General features: G+C 37.3%; 1 protein-coding gene across 1 annotated transcript; it reads right to left on the bottom strand.

Moving 5' to 3' along the window:
* Nucleotides 1-11,362: 11,362 nt before the first annotated feature.
* Nucleotides 11,363-15,739, bottom strand: LOC117424573 (transcription factor Sox-9-B-like). Its single transcript, XM_034041035.3, has 3 exons — nt 14,944-15,739; nt 14,108-14,364; nt 11,363-13,681 (listed from the first exon to the last, which is right to left on the bottom strand). Exons 1-3 carry the CDS (start codon nt 15,381-15,383, stop codon nt 12,918-12,920), a joined length of 1,461 nt encoding a protein of 486 aa, XP_033896926.1. The 5' UTR covers nt 15,384-15,739; the 3' UTR covers nt 11,363-12,917.
* Nucleotides 15,740-16,851: the final 1,112 nt, after the last annotated feature.

Raw genomic sequence — 16,851 nt, 5'->3', positions numbered from 1 at the left:
CGCTTCCTTCTTTGAAGTCGGTTGCCAGTCTGCTTTTTTCAGAGTGTCATTGAAAATGAGATAACATATGCACCCATGCTCATACTTTATTCAGTATCCTTCTGTCTAGAGTACATAGACAAAAAGTGACAAGCAGGTTGTGAATTCGCTTAAATGTTCGTAAACATTTAATAATAATAATAATAATAATAATAATAATAATAATAATAATAATAATAATAATAATGACAAAGGCTTTATTAGCCAAAACATTTCAGAATTTATGACTGTTTTGAAATCATGGATAGAAATAAGGTAATGCTTCAACCTATGAAAAAACATGCCAGCAGTCCCTATATGGTCGGGACAGTCCCGTGTCCCAATGCATAGGAGGAAAGTCTCGATATTTACCCATAAAAAAACTCATTTATTCTGCACAGTAGAGTTAGTGAAAACCACACGCCATGCTCTTCGTGCGGCTGACACATCTGCTGATCACTAACTTATACAAAGTTAAGAACGCTTCATTATGTCTATTTTTACTGTCATGATGGTCGTATTGTGTTGAGTTGGGGGGATACATCTATTATATGATAATTAATGTTTTTTGCGTATGACCCCTCACATGTGTATGATGCATATGACCCCCCACACACACCACCCGGAGAGGAACATTTCCAAATGTTGGCAAGTACGTATTTTCCCTGTTATGTTGTAAACTGTATTGCTCATTTATCCTGATTTTGCAGTCAGCGGCGGTCGAGTAGAAAGAAAAAGGAAATGAGTTCTTGGAAAATGGCTATTTTTCACTGCCCTTTCCCTCAGCACAATGTGGAGGTCAATAGAGATTAACCGTGTCATGACACAAATGCTCTGTAAAGTCTGCAGTCAAATAGGTACAGGGTGTTAAATATAACACTACACAATTAGGAGAGACTTCACACGGCAAAACATGGACACCTGGGGTTCAGGTTTCTGTCCAAAAACATGCTACGCTACTCTAGAACATAAATTAGCAAAAACAAAAAGAAAGTTATTTAGTTATATCAATCCCACTGTGAAGAGCTGCTTACGCCAAAAACATGTTTAGGAAATGTAAGAACTTGGGAAGAGCACTGCTATTTTAATTCAAGAGCAATTTACTGCTGCCTCCCGCAAACCTCTCTTTCTTTACATTCATGTATTCTGTGTCTCCCTGGACACCCCCCTCTCCCCTGGCCCCCCCACACCCACTCCAATCCACTGTGTTCAAACATACATGAGCGCACATTGCACATCTAATACTTTTAAAAATAAACAAAATAATTCAAAATAGCAACATAAAAAGCTAAAACAAGTAAATAACTGTAATGTAACAGTGCAGTACACAACAGGACACTGGACTTCTGCATTTCATTTCAGCTTGTCTTCAATTCAAAGGTGACTAATGATCTGTGTGATTGTAATCCTGCAGTCTTATACACTCGTAGCCACCATTAAGATGAGTATATGCATTTCAGAGGACAAACCTGCATTAGTATCATATTTGACTTTACTTCTTCAATGAAATATGTACATATGTTTTTCCTCATAAGATTTGGCTCTGGTAATATCTGGTAATATTTTAATATTTCTCTGGAAATGTAATATTGTTTCATTGTGTTGCTTGGTGTTAACAATGAAAAGGCTCATTGCACTACAGCATAGTTTATTCCAACAGTGTTGCAGTATTAGTTATACAGGGGATACAGCTCTGAGCACACCCCTGTGCCTAGCAGTGGTACTGTCTGCATTTCCTGTGATTTGATGGATCACTTCCCCTGTGGATAAGACCACACTGAAACCACATGGTGGAGATGAGCACGGTTTAAGGAAGTATATACTGGCAAGACCACAGAATCAAACATAAGGAAGCAACATCATTTCTGGGGCTTTGAAGTAAGTGCAAAGTTTGCCCCAGTTCTTTTGTTCTGAATGATTAAGAAAAACAATAGTGTAACCAGAAACTCTGGCTAAACTAACAAGAAACATTCTAGTTATATGAAGTTGTTTTATTTATTAAACAGGCACCACCTTTGCTCCAATTGCACAAGGAAATGTAACGCTGAATGTGGGACAAAGTCACCTACATTCTGATATGGCTTTGAATTTAAATTATTTTAGTTCAAGAGCACAGTCATTCCAAATCATCCCAAATCATCCCAGTCGCTTTTAACAGCTGCCACTCAAAGAGGAAAATTCACAAAGCTCTTTATTTCTGACACAAGAAAAAAAAGCAACATTGAAGTTAAAAAACTTGTTCATTTTTAGATTTGTAACAATAATGGGTATTTTTTTTATTATTTTTAGGAGCAGTGAGTTGTGAGTTCAAGGCTGCAGCACTCCTGACTGCTGTGAAATAGACTCACCAAAGCTCAGGCTCACTGCGCATTTACATGTGTTAAACATACTATACAGTACAAGGTATGGATGACAGGACATGAACAACAAATTCGAAGCAAGAACGGAGCAGCTGACTGCACCCAAGGGGATGGGTTTCAGTTTACATGCAATCAAACCAGTTACCAAACCAGTTATTCATCCACCCCAACTCTGAAACGAAGACTTTCCTGAGCAAATGTGATAGCTTTTCATAAACTGCCCGGCTGGCAATGTCCTATAACACTTCTTTCATTTTTTCATTGTGTTATTTACATTGGAATACTTTGAAGTTCAGGGTTTTATCTTTGGTGGGTGTGGAATGTTTTTTTATAACTTGAGAAAGGGTTTAGTTTGGACTGATTTGTAACACTAACATTATTAGGAAATGATTTTAGGCAGCTATAAATCAGGGGTTTGAATATCAATCAATCAATCAATCAATCTTTATTTTATATAGCCCCTTTCATAGTGGACCACCATCACAAAGCGCTTTACAAGATGCAGTAACAAGAAGAACATCCATAATACAAATGATGATGATGATGATGATTATTGTTATTGTTGTTAATAATAATAATAATAATAATAATAATAATAATAATAATAATAATAATGTTTTTGGCAGTCAGGGAGTCATTCTTACATTGGCACATAGGGGAAAATGGTACTGAAATGTTAGTTTGATCACTGGCAGTAGTTCAGTGTGAGAATGTGGAGAGCAGAACTGACACATCAGCACACCCTAGTAATAATAATCACCACAGCCTGTGGGACAGAATGAGGTCACAAGGCCTGAATCCTCATTAGACTGCCACTGCACAATAGGGACCAATGATAATGAACAACAAAAAAGGGGTACTAGGGTGTTTCTTTCAGTTTCCTATGGCATATACACTTTCAGTATAAAGTTGCATCACCTTGTTTTAGGCTGGCAATATGTAACAGTGCTTCATTAAAGGATGCATGCATACTTACTTTAATTTATTATGTGAGGTTATTTATTAAAGGGTCTACTTTCTGATCCTAGAATCAGTAACTGATTTAGAAATCTGCTGAAAGTTGAAAATTGTTTGGGTTCATTAATCTTCATTACCAAAACTTTCAAAGCCATTGTATTCATATTTCAGGTATTCTTTCTCAGGGTCAAAAACAACAAAAAGAAAGACAACCACAACAATCTGTATACTTTTAGGAGTCCACTGGGATAGTTAGAAGTTGCTTTTAGGCAATAATTAAAAAATCTTACCCTGCAATTGAAGTGCTGTGCTTTTTATAAACCGCAGCGGAGTGTCTATGGCTCATGAACACTTTAGCCACCTCCCTGAAATAAAATAATAGCAGCTTCTGTTTCACTTTGTATATTTATTTAAAGAATTATATTTTTTTCCACAGAATGCACAGATTGTATATATTTAAATAATCATCTTTAAGTACCTTTTGTTCCATTAATGTTTATTTTTACTGGGAGCGTGTGTGTGGAGTCTGTAGTTATTATGAACGGCAATATCCAGGACTGCAGACGTCTAACACTGCAATGTAGAAAGTGTAAGTGGGAATTGTTTAACCATTGTTTAATAATAATAATAATAATAATAATAATAATAATAATAATAATAATAATAATAATAATAATAATAATAATAATAATAATAATAATGTTACTACTACAGTATGAATTGAGATCAAAGCAGTCACTACAGACATCTTATGTATCTCTACAGGGGCTCTCTAATATAGAATACTGAATGCCAATAAAGCGGGATTCTCAGAATTTAAAACACCGTTCAGACATTATACAGAATATACAGTTACCCACAAACAGTAGGGAGCCCAAGCTTATATCGGCGGTGAGGTGCAGTACTGCCAACCTGTTATAAGGGCCATGCGTGATATAAAATAGATAATACCATTGGTCACAGTGAGAACAGGGCTTGAAGAGGAGGCTGGGGCCTCCTGCTGTCCTATTCTGAAGATGCCTCAAACAAGATCAATTACAGAACAGGGCCTGCAAGGGGCCAGCCGACAAAACCACTATATACACTACCTGGATATTACCTGGTACCGGTACTTCGTTTGCTACTCAGTAAAGTGGCTTAAAACGCCTGGGATGTTATTTTCCTGTGATGTGGAAGTGTTACCATTGTTTTTCATTTTTAAACTGTTCTAATTACTTGTAAAGAACAGCCGTACCGTATGTCCCTCACACATACATTGCGTGCCCTCATTATACACGACTAGTACATCTCAAACTGGGTCCTTCTGCGTTCTATTTATTTATTGATTTATTTTATTTCTTCCTCTTATCTATCAGGGCAGGTTACGTTGTGTAATGTTCTGCAGGAGTTCATTCACGTCACAGACACACTTAATGACATTAGGGTAATATAATTTAGCTGAGCTGACCTGGGAAATTGAATTGTTGTTCAGTGAGGCATATATATTATTTAGTTTCAATAGAGAAATATTAATGAATTCATGTTTTTTTTTTTTTTACTTTAACCTGGCACACATACATACATACATGTAGAGAACTGTATATTAATTTGGAGAACTTTAGTATTCTTTATTGATTATTTTGTTTCAATACAATAAAACCCATTTAGCATTTTTTTTTAAACTAAACACTTTCAACTTGCTTCACATAAATGTACATTACGATACAGTATTCATTGTTTCTACAAAATATTGCCTTCGAGTCATGCTCTTAATTACAAGGTCATTATTGCCAGTGTTGTAATTGGCAGCTTGTGGGTGATGTTGCCATGGAGACAGCCTACATGCTCAGTTCCTGCTTAGGACTGTGAAGCGGTGCAGAGATTTATAAAGTTTTGTTGAGGTTGTGTTCCTAGCTATCATTTAATGACTCAAACATTTCGAAAGGGGTTCAAAAAGTGACCAAAATAATGAGATGGCACTGCTCTGTCCTTTCTGGGTTACCTCTGCAGTAAATATAACTGCTTTCTAGTCTCAATCGGAGAATAAAAAGTGAACTACATTTTAACATATGCTACCTATTTTCTTCAGTGATTAGAAATTCAGCACTAAATTATGTGAATTCAGCTTATATCGGTATTAAACCACAAGCTTAATCAATGCCTCCAATAATTAGAACTTAAAGCTATTTCAAAACCAATATTTAAAAAAAATAAATGCTGCTTAATTGAAGTTTACCTGTGGTTACTTCTCCTCAGAAGAATTGAAAACTGTTTTTTATAACATGCGTATGCAAGTTAACATGCCAGATATCCTTGCTGTACTGTGGTGTACAAGGTAGAGGCAGAGTTTTTGCTCAAGCTAGGTGCTGTGCAATACTACCCATAATGTTTCTGGTTCAGTGTTAATACAGTGTCAGTGATAAGATAGAACTTAAGTTGTACTGACACCAAATTAGGTTCTATTATATACATCTATATTATATATGGTTTTCCTTTTTGTGTTCGTTCTGTTTCTTATTTTTGTTTTTATGGTCATCAAGATTCCATGGGTGACTTTGCCAGATTTTTTCTTCTTTTGCATGAAAAAGACCACCCATTGGGATCGGCGGGGGCAGAGTCCCTGAGCAACGTCTGAATAGAATAATAAGAGGGCTCTCCTGGGAAAACTGCCTACAGAAAAGGCTGTGGAATAAAATCACATTTCCGACACTCAGCTATTTGTTTATATTTAAGATGTCCAGTTCCTATTGTTCCTCTCGTCTATGCTTTTTTATAGAGTGTCTTTTATATACAGTCATCCTGTGGCTGGATCGGATCCCTTTCAAAACTGTGTTCTTTTATATCTAGTAGTCAGTGGAACCCGGCTAAGACCGCAGGTTTAGTCAAACATGTGAGGTTTTCATGATTTATAGCAGAGATGCTTCATTTGTGAAGTCGTTTCCTTCTGGGGCTGAGACCACTGTTTAGAATGAAAACACAGTGGTGTAAAACCCAGAAGGTGAAGTACTTCAGCGAGAGCAAAGGACCGATGTGACGGAATAATATTACAGATCCATAACCCTGAAGTTTCATAAGGGGCTGCCAAAAGGTGATTGAATCAAATGTATTTAGATCACAGTACAGTCACAGAAGATCTCAGTACAATCACACACCTTTAAGAGTCTTATTGTACTTATTCCGTCTGCGTTTTGACAGAACTTTTGCAGTCTGTTTTGCATTGCAGAGCTTTCAGGATGCACCCTGAACTTTGCAAGACCCTGAGCTCTTGATTGCACTGTGCAGAACTGTGCTGGGACAGTACATGGGGATTTTGTGGGAGCTGGCCACGTGTCAGTACACATGAGTGAACACCTGGACTTGCTGCTTCCCCATGGAAGTATATGGGTGCAACTGTGCACTGGAGCTGACCTCTCCCTAGCACGGGAAGGGACCAGGGGGGAGTAGGACTGGAACGGACACTGATTGGTGGAGGAAATGGGGTGAGTTGCAACAATGTAGGGTTTGTGGGCTATTTAAAGGACAGCATGCGTGCTGTTTGGGGTGGGATATAGTAGGAGTATATGAGAATCTGCGTATTGCTGTTGTGCTGCCAATAAAGAGAGAACTGCTGTTTGAACCGCTGACCTGCTTCAAGCTCTTCATTCGTCATGTTTTGTTACAATATACATATCTATAAAAACATAATATGTGAAAATAATAATTTTGTGTATGAGGCTGCTGCTCTACAGCCAGATAGAGAGACAGGAACAGTGCAGAAAAGTCAACATGTTGGCTCTAAAAATGTGTAAACAGAGACATATTAAACTATACAATAGGTGAGCATTCAGCAAACGTATACAGTGGGCATGATCCAAATAGAAACCTGTATTCATTGTCACGGTGAATTCTTGACAGCATGCAGAAGTTGGCTCATTTATATATAATTTAGGAAGCAGCAACACACATCTATCAGTTTATTTTAATCCAGAACGCATATAAAATGTTCAGCAGATCATAACTCGAGGAAACTACTGTTATTTTGCCCAAAACAATAAAAGAAGTTATGATTGTTTTTTCAGATGTCTTTGAGCTCCTAATTGAAATAATCTCTCTCTCTCTCTCTCTCTCTCTCTCTCTCTCTCTCTCTCTCTCTCTCTCTCTCTCTCTCTCTCTTTCTTTCTCTCTCCAGAAGGTGTTTAGCTGGAGAAAGACCAGGGCAATGTGGGTGGATAAAACTGAAGTTTGGGAACTAAAGCCAAGAACAAAACACTTCCAGAGACAAAAGGATTGCTTTGTACTTGGATATTTTTATGCATGTATCACAGTTTACCCTGATTTGCTATGTTTTTTAATATGTGCTCTACCATACTTTGTTGGTCTTTACAATGCTCACCAAAGGTTTACCATGATTTCCCTATGCTTTATTACTCTTTGCTATGCTTTTACTATGAGAAACGTATAAGGGTATGATAGCATTTAGTTACTTTATGGCACGTTTGGTTTGTGTTGTTTCTGTGTCTGCTCTCCAAAAATTTCTTTTTCGCTGTGAGTTGGGTTTGCATAGTGAGATGTTCCTTTGTTCTGAAAAGGGATTTCGGGAAATTAAGTCATGTGGGTTAACGTATGGTTTTGGTTGTTATTCTGCTCTTGTAAAGCATGGGAATTTGACTGAAACGCTCTCAGCATGATATAATGTATGTTACCATAATACACACAGGCAGAGTGCAGGATCAGGTCCAGCATACTGTTAGCAGTCCAGTATAGTACAACAGGCATTTGGATTAACCGTCAATGTGCCGCGTTTTAAAATAACAATGGCACATCACCAGTTTCAGCCGAAAGAATATTTTAACTCAAATTATTATTGTTTGTATATTTTGTCTGTTTGTAACATCTGCAGCTAGTTGGCCCCTGGTGCTCTGTGCTGGCCCAGGCCTGTGTCGTTTGGCACATGGGTGGGAGAAGTTGGAAGCCTTCGCTGGGTGTAATGATTGATGGCTGACTTTTACACAGATGCTGTGACTCAAAAACCCTTGCTAGGCCTGCAGCTCATGATTTGTTGACTGTTTCCTGTGATCCAAAGTGAACATCAGCTGCTGGCATTGGGATGCAGACACAGCAACACCAGTACCTTCTGCACAGCTCTGGACCTGCCTGCACTGTCATGGAGGAGTGGTGACCCCATTTAAACGCTGTTTATTTAAACAGGATTTGTCATAATCATTTGTAAACGGTCTTGATTAGAAATCATTCTTCATTATTAAAAATATTAACAATACTGTTACCAGTGTCTGGGCTCATTTACATTTGCAGTTTACCATTGTTTGTCCATACTATGCACTAAACCTTAAAGACGATTACAGTAAATATATTAAGGGATTTTTTATTAAATATATTTAATACCCTCTTAGAATAAACAGTGCAGGCAAACACTGCAACTCAGTTCCTGTACTTGTTTTGTGTGTGTGTGTGTGCGCGTGTGTGTGTGTGTGTGTGTGTGTGTATATATATATATTGCTGTGCTTAGCATGTAATAGTGCGTTGAATATGTTTTACTTCAGTTCAACCCAGGATTATACTCAGAACCTATCAGGATCACCTCAGAACAGTTCAGGAAATATTGTTTACTTTGACAGTGGGGTTGATTGTGTTATTAAACACAGCTGGAAATAAACACAAAATAAACATCATGAACAACTGGACTGCCGAACAAGCAAAATTAAATACATTTTCAAATATATGTATTTCCAAATGTTACAAGGAATAAATAAATGCAGGAAACGGCTTCAGTGAGGAATACAAATCATTATCCCTGCAAGAAACTACTAATAATAAACATACAATTGTTGTGATGTGAAGTTCAATGCCTCAGTAGTCTGTCCAAGTTGTTTCTTATTAGTTTTGTAAAAATAACTGAATAGGGCCCTTTACTTAAGAAACAGACACCACAGTTTACGCAATACCAGGGAAGTGAAACACTGCAGCAAAAACTACATAGTAAAATTGTAGTAGAATTTATAATTCCAGATTTAGCTCTAAAAAACTCAACTTTGATGTTAAAAAGATTCCAATAAATACCTCAAGAGGTTAATATTTGATAGTTGTTTCTGGCTAGTACAACATTAGCTATGTGGTGGTAAATGCATTGTGAGTATGGCCTTTGGCATGTTTCCAACCATGTTTTGAATATGCTTGCAAGCCCATGATTGCATTTACATTATCAATGGTGAAAAATAATACGCTTGAACATTGCTTAAAGTTAATCTAGATGCTTAGATTTGATAAATAGTTTTATGTCAGAAAAGGGAAAATGTTTCAAAGCAATATTATACATCCGCATAGAAGCGTCTATGGATAGCTGGTGATCTCATACATTAATCTCTATATTAAACTACATTAATATAATGCCACAGGCTGTATTCTGATTGCTGTCTGGCATGCTGTGCCCCCTAGTTCGGAATGCTGAAAGAATGCTGGCAAAGCTTATTGAGGTGAACCTGAAAATACAGTGCTGTTTTTGAATGGGTTTAAAACGTGTGTATTGTATCTATAAATCGCAGAAATGAACTATTTTAATTATTTTTGTGAGTCTTAATAAATCTCAATATTTTAGAGCCCTATTCAAAAGATACTAGGGTCTTTTTAATTGATCTATGTAGCGGATCTAAACACCACTGTTGTTTCAATCATTAAAATAGGACATGTCCAGATGCACAGTTGGATGTTGGGTTTTCATAACCGAGGAACACAAAGGGACTTATTTTCATCACTGTTTATATGAACTGAAGAGACCACACTACCCCAGGAAAAAATAAAGCAAGTTAGGACAGGTAGTAGCAATTTGGTAGGAATTTGAACAGATTACTACCATGTGTAACCGGGCAGAGGCTGGGTGTAAACCAGCAGCCACACACACCACAAGCTCGCGTCTTGCTGTTTATAGTGCTTTTAACATCATCTCGCCGACAGGATCAAAATCCAGAACGGCAGTGCATCACACAACGCTGCCTGTTATGCTAGCAACTCACTTTCCATTTTTGAGAATATTTTATTTTAAATAAAGATAATGTTTATAGAACAAAGAACCATGCCTTACTTTTTTTTTTTTTTTGCAGACCTACTTATATATTGTGACAAACACTGCACAAAAAGACCTGTCCTGACTTGACTAGAGGAATTCTCTTGAGCTCGGTGAGCAGCAATTTCCTTGAAAAAGGCAGGATTGTAGTTTCAGAAAGAGCTTCTCTTTCCTTTCTGTTGTGATTGGAGGAACAGTCAGTGCATGTTCCTAGAAGTCTTGCTATAAACTCTACAGTGCTGTGTGCTGATATCTTTGTATTGGGGAACTTTGTGCTGATCTTGCAATATAGGTATATAGAAAAGTATTTGTTTTTCATGTACATAGCAGTATTCTATAAAACATTAGCATTTTGCTATTGGAGTCAAACTAGAAATACACAACTTTAAATCTATTTTACTTGTCCTTTTTCATTGAAATGTTTTTTTAAATGTGAATTTTATCATCCAGGAAAGTGGAAGCCTAATATTACTGGCTAATGTAAGATATATTGAGTATGGTGTGATTATTATCAAAGCCTCTCCGTCAAGGACCAGTCCTGCTTTTTTTCTCCTTTTTGGGAGGGTGTTGAGTACTGGCGTAAATGGAGACCACCAGACCTATATGTTACTAAAGCCTATTCCCCTCTGGGGTAGTGCATTAATCCACCATTTCATTTAGCCTCAAATTGCAAATGTCATTTTTAATTAACATCAGAAAAACTATAAACAGCAGGGCAAGAAAATGCCTTGGGCTGTTTGGAGCATCCAAGGAAGCTACTGCTATCTGTAGAATGTCTTCTTGTGCACAACCAAACAGTGTCTGGGTTTTGCTGTGGTATTCTCATTTTAATACAGCAACACAGAGGAGAAAAAGAAGTGTTGGGATATGAGTGGCTTGCCAAAAAATATAAAATAACGAGGCTGGCACCTAACCTACATTAATATGGTCTGGGATTCACACTTTTTTTGTATAAAGTTATGCTTGCTACTACAATAACCACACAAGAAAATTATTTTTAAATACGTTTTCTCTTTTATTGCAAACAATATAATACAAAAGATAAGCTTTTTAAGACGATTTGTTAAAACTCCTAAAAAACCCAATATGTTTTGTTCAGTTGCATTACAAAAAGTTGTAAAATCAGTACTGGGATATATAATAGAGAAAAGAAAAATAAAAAAGTATGCTGTCTTTTATAAGAGAAGTCTTTACAATGCAGCCACAGCTTGATCATAGTTAAAAAAAAACAAACAGTTAAAAATCTTGACTACCAAGATTTAGCTGAAGCAGGAAATATAAATGCAAATCAGTGATACACTACATTTGCAACTTTTGTTTTTAAGAATTAAGAAGAACTTTTCCAGTTGTTTTTTTCTAATTTTAATCAAGTTTTATTACAATTAAAACACATCTGTACACAGCTAGATACAAGATTTTAAAATCTTTTTTTAATAACAGAAACATTTAAAATGATAAATAAACAATGGTTACAATTTGCACCATATTAAAACAACAAGGACACCCTTTCCATCAACTGCCTTTTTCATATATATACCTAGGGTATTTATTTAATTTTTAATTAGTCGTATACAGCTGTATATTAAAACAAATACAATGCAAATATTTACTTTAAAATAAAATTAATGCTAATAAATAACTTTAAATGGGTTAGGAATAGGGAGGGGAATACTAAAGTAACTTTGTTGTGACCTGCTGGAACATAATGGGTTAAAGGTCACTTCCTGTGCCTGTTTAGCACATGCTGTCAAACAGGAAGTAATATATCAGCTGTGGCTTGGTGCAGGGCTGGTGTGGTGTGGATGTCAACCTAGTAAAACATGGACATTTAATCTCGCTCCTGAATTCATGGTCCATAGGCACTAGTGGTGCAAAGACAGGTCTTGCAGAAAAAGCATATGATACATTATTTTTTTCTTTCATTGATAACTGGCACTTTGTTTTTTTTAATCACTAGAACACTATCCAGCATTTTCTTTACAAACATTTTGTTTTTGTACAAAGTTACAAAAGCACAATACATTATTGCGAGACGGAGTAAAATAAAAGATATAATTCTTTTTTTCTGTACAAAAATATGTTTGTCAGCAAAAAAAAAAAGGCTATAGCAGACTGTACTACCACAAGTGGTTCATATAGCTGATTTGAAAAAAAAAATAAGAGCTTCTTTCATTTCTCTACAAATATGTATAAATCCCCCCGAAAAAACAAAAGAAAGGAATAAAACATACACAGTACATACTAAAAAATATTTAGAATTGATAAGTCCTCACAGAGGATTTCTCTTTTAATTATGGCTAAAAAAACAATGAATTATTAAGTTCAACACAAAAAAAGGCACTGATTGAACCATTCCAACCCTTCAAAGTTCACCTGCCTTTTTAAATGACCAAAGCCCAGCTCTTGTTCACTGTTTCAAGTTGTTCATGCTCAGATCTGAGTTGACACTAAATGAATCCTGGCACACTGGCTCTAGAGTAACAGTTTCTGAGATGTATGGGGATGGCATTTCTCACAACAGTCACTGCTTTCGGTCTGAATGGCTCCTACGGCCTGGTGAGCTGTGTGTAGACAGGCTGCTCCCAGTGCTGAGGACTGTGGGTCTGGGGGATGGAAGGGACCCCGGTAGTGTCTGCAATGGGGGTGTACATGGGCCTCTGGGCCGGGCTCATGTAGGTGAAGGTGGAGTACAGGCCGGAGCCCTGGTTTGCTGCGTGGCTGTAGTAGGAGTTGGCTCCCTGGTGCTCTGAATAGTCATACTGGGAGCGTGTGATGGTAGGATATGCAGAGCTGTAGTGCTGTAGGTTGAAGGAGCCGTAGTTGATTGGTTGCGGGGAGTGCTGCTGCTCGTTGTAGTGGCTCGGGCTCAGCTGCTCGGTCTTGATGTGTGTTGTTCTCTGCTGCCCCTGTTCGCTGCTGAGGGTGGGCAGGGAGTGCTGCTGCTGCTGTTGCTGCTTGGCCATCCAAGCGTGCCCCGCTGCGCTTGCTGCTTGGGTGACTGAGGTGCTGCTGATGCCGTAGCTGCCAGTGTAAGTGACCTGGCCACTCTGGCCGTGAGCTGAGTGGGTGGCTGGAACACCTGGGTGACCGTTGGGTGGGAGGTACTGGTCGAACTCGTTGACATCGAATGTCTCTATGTTGGATATGACGTCGCTGCTCAGCTCTCCAATGTCCACATCTCTGAAGTCAATGTGAGGCTGCCTGCCACCTCCTTCCTGCAGGGGGCGCCCTTCCCGCTTCAGATCTGCTTTTCCAGGCTGCATGTCTGTTTTTGGAGTTGTGGGCGGAGTAGGTGGACCTTGGGACTGGCCTAATGAAAAGGCAACAACAGCAAAGTTAGTTTAAATACCAAGATATCTTTTTTGGAAATTATTATTATTATTATTTTTAAGTTATATTGGATAATTATTATTATTATTTTTAAGTTATATTGGATAAGCCTACTTAAAGATCTACTTAAATATTCTCATAATAATAATAATAATAATAATAATAATAATAATAATAATAATAATAATAATTATTATTATTATTATTTACAATATGTTGTGCTATTATATGCAGTAGGTTTGTTTTGAATAGATAAGTAGGAAGTACAGGTGTTATATTTGCAGTGCTGCTCATAAACTGTATATGGGAGGTGTTGGAACCAATCAATCATAAGGTCGTTATGATTGATTGGCTGCAATATATTTGTAGTGAAACAAAATTGTTATTTATTCGTCTGCTGTCTTACCTGAATGCTCGCCGGGGGAATGCACCTCGCTCATGCTGGACGCGGAGTGAGGGGAATCGGCCTGTTGCAGCGCTTTGAAGATCGCAGTGGGTGAGATGTGAGTTTGCTCAGATCCGTCTTCAGCTTCACTCTGCCCGTTCTTCACAGACTTCCTTCTCCTCGGCTGATACTTGTAATCGGGGTGGTCTTTCTTGTGCTGCACCCTCAGTCTCTCTGCCTCTTCAACGAAGGGACGCTTCTCGCCTTCGTTGAGCAATCTATGCAGATGGCAGAAAAATGAAAAGTTAAAGCACGGAATAGAATTACACTTTGCTTGCATACTATAAGGCAAATCAATGTTCGGTTTTGCAACTTTGGCCAGTGGTGCGTTCTCCGACTACTAATGTGGTGCATGCAAATTATGCAAACAAACAAAAACCCTTTACGAAATATCTTGTCATTTTGATACAGCTAACATATAAAACTGCACCAAGAATCGTATTAATGCCAACTTTGTTTCTCAAAGAAAAAACAATACAAAGTGCGTAAATGCGTATCCATAAATATTGTTAGTTTCTTATAAACACGTCTGGTTAATGCAACGTTACTAAAAGTTTGTATATCTAGCAATAGTTGCAACCTCGCTATAATGTAATCACCTAACTATTCTGCAGGATACAAGATATCGCAACTGTTGCGCAATATACAGAGACGCTACATTACTCTAAAGCACAAAGTGTTCAATCCTAGGTAGCAAAATATAATAGAAAAACATATTTATATCAAATGTCAAGCTGTAGCCTATATCTAGTATTGTATCAATGAATAATGCAAGCCAAAGAAAAAATAAAACTCACCTCCAAAGTTTCCCGAGTGTTTTGCTGAGCTCTGCGTTGTGAAGATGCGGGTACTGGTCTGCCAGCTTTCTCCTGGCAGCCTGAGCCCACACCATGAACGCATTCATTGGTCTCTTAACGTGCGGCTTGTTTTTGCTGCTTCCGTTCACCCGCACGGGCATGGGTACCAGGGTCCAGTCATAGCCCTTCAGCACCTGGGAAACAGCATCCCTGATGCAAACGGGGAATTTGTCATCATCGCCCTCTTTTTTGAAGTCCGGCATCTGACTGTCCGGTCCCAACAAGCTATTCTCCGACGGTCTGGTGTTCTCAGCATCGGAGCCCGATCCAGACGGGCACGGGGACCCCGCAGAATCCTCGGACATGCTCGGGCTGGGGGCGTCTGACAGACATTTCTCCTGGTCCTCTGTCATCTTCATGAAGGGGTCGAGTAGATTCATACGAAAAATCGTAAATCGACGAAGGTGAGTAGAAAAAAAAACAGTTAGCCCGATTTGGCTTAAATGGTCAAATCTCGAGCTGAGTGAGGATACAAAGAAGTTGTCAAAGTCCCTTGGTGAGATTAAAAAAAAATAATAAAAAGTTTTCTTCGAAACACCCGCAAATAAAGTTCTTGTGTATCAAATATTGATGAATTGCATGTGCATTTTTTGTAGACGAAGCATACACGATTCAGTTTTATTTAAAAGTGCAAGTTAGTCTTGCATAAAAGAGAAAATGTTCCTTTTATTTTTATTTCCAATTTCTTTTAGGGAAATGTCAAAACGGACTGATCTGCGTTGAGTGTCTGCCTAATTCTGTTCCGCACTTTTAAACGAATCTGCAGAAACTACAGGGGGGCTTGCGCGTCGCTGATTGGACAGGGGGCGGGGAAGGAATCTGAAGCCAAAATTGCCTGAGGATATTCTACCTTTCTTAAAGGGACCATTTAAAAAAAAAATTAAACTCGAGAAACCAAACATATGCAGATATACTTGCTGTTGCCGTTATTAGAATGCATTGCTTATATAAAGGTATATCCCCATTTTAAAATATGTTGTTGAAAGAACAGAAATACAAAGTTTGTTTTTTTAAATCTGTTAATCTTTTTTTTTTTTTTTTTTTTTACATTTCTCCTGACAGCAAATGCAATATATTGTAAGCTATTTTGATGCTGACTGCTCATATTATTATTATTATTATTATTATTATTATTATTATTATTATTATTATTATTATTTTATCAATATGACAGTAATAATTATAGGACGTATACTAAAACAACAAAAGCAACCGTATGCACTCAGAATGAAGACTTTATTATAGGAGGCTACTGATAGCCTATTAGTTTAACGAAAATGACAGCAAGATTTGTACTGTAGTTTCAATTTCCCAAAATGACTTTTTAAACATAAAATAAAGTTTTACTGCAATTGAATTAATCAAGTTAGCTTAGTTAGTAGCAAAATAAAACCAGCTTCAGCTACATGTTAAAATAAAACAAACTCTACTTTTATGCCCATAGGGGGCGACAACAGCCCAGAAACTCGAATAAATGCTGCACCGGTCATTGTATATTCAGCACCACAGTCGGCCAGCCGAGAAGACACTATGGTGACTTGCCGAAAAAACATTTGCTTGTATTAGAATGGGAGATATTCAATATAACTATTTGCAATTAATAAAACGCGTTGAGGGTCCCGTATGAGCAAAAATAAATAATAATAATAATTATAACTAAGAAAATGCAAACGTCGAATTATTATTATTATTATTATTATTATTATTATTATTATTATTATTATTATTATTATTATTATTATTATTATTATTATTAACAGTTGTGATCTAGTTCTTCACAGTCACAACGTTCCTATATATGGTTTCTATAATATGCATTATTCAATAAAATAGCACGTTGAAATACTT

The sequence above is a fragment of the Acipenser ruthenus genome, chromosome 19, assembly GCF_902713425.1.
Source record: "Acipenser ruthenus chromosome 19, fAciRut3.2 maternal haplotype, whole genome shotgun sequence".
Taxonomy (NCBI): domain Eukaryota; kingdom Metazoa; phylum Chordata; class Actinopteri; order Acipenseriformes; family Acipenseridae; genus Acipenser; species Acipenser ruthenus.
Note: the sequence above shows the minus strand (reverse complement) of the source record. Positions and strands in the feature narration are given on the sequence as shown.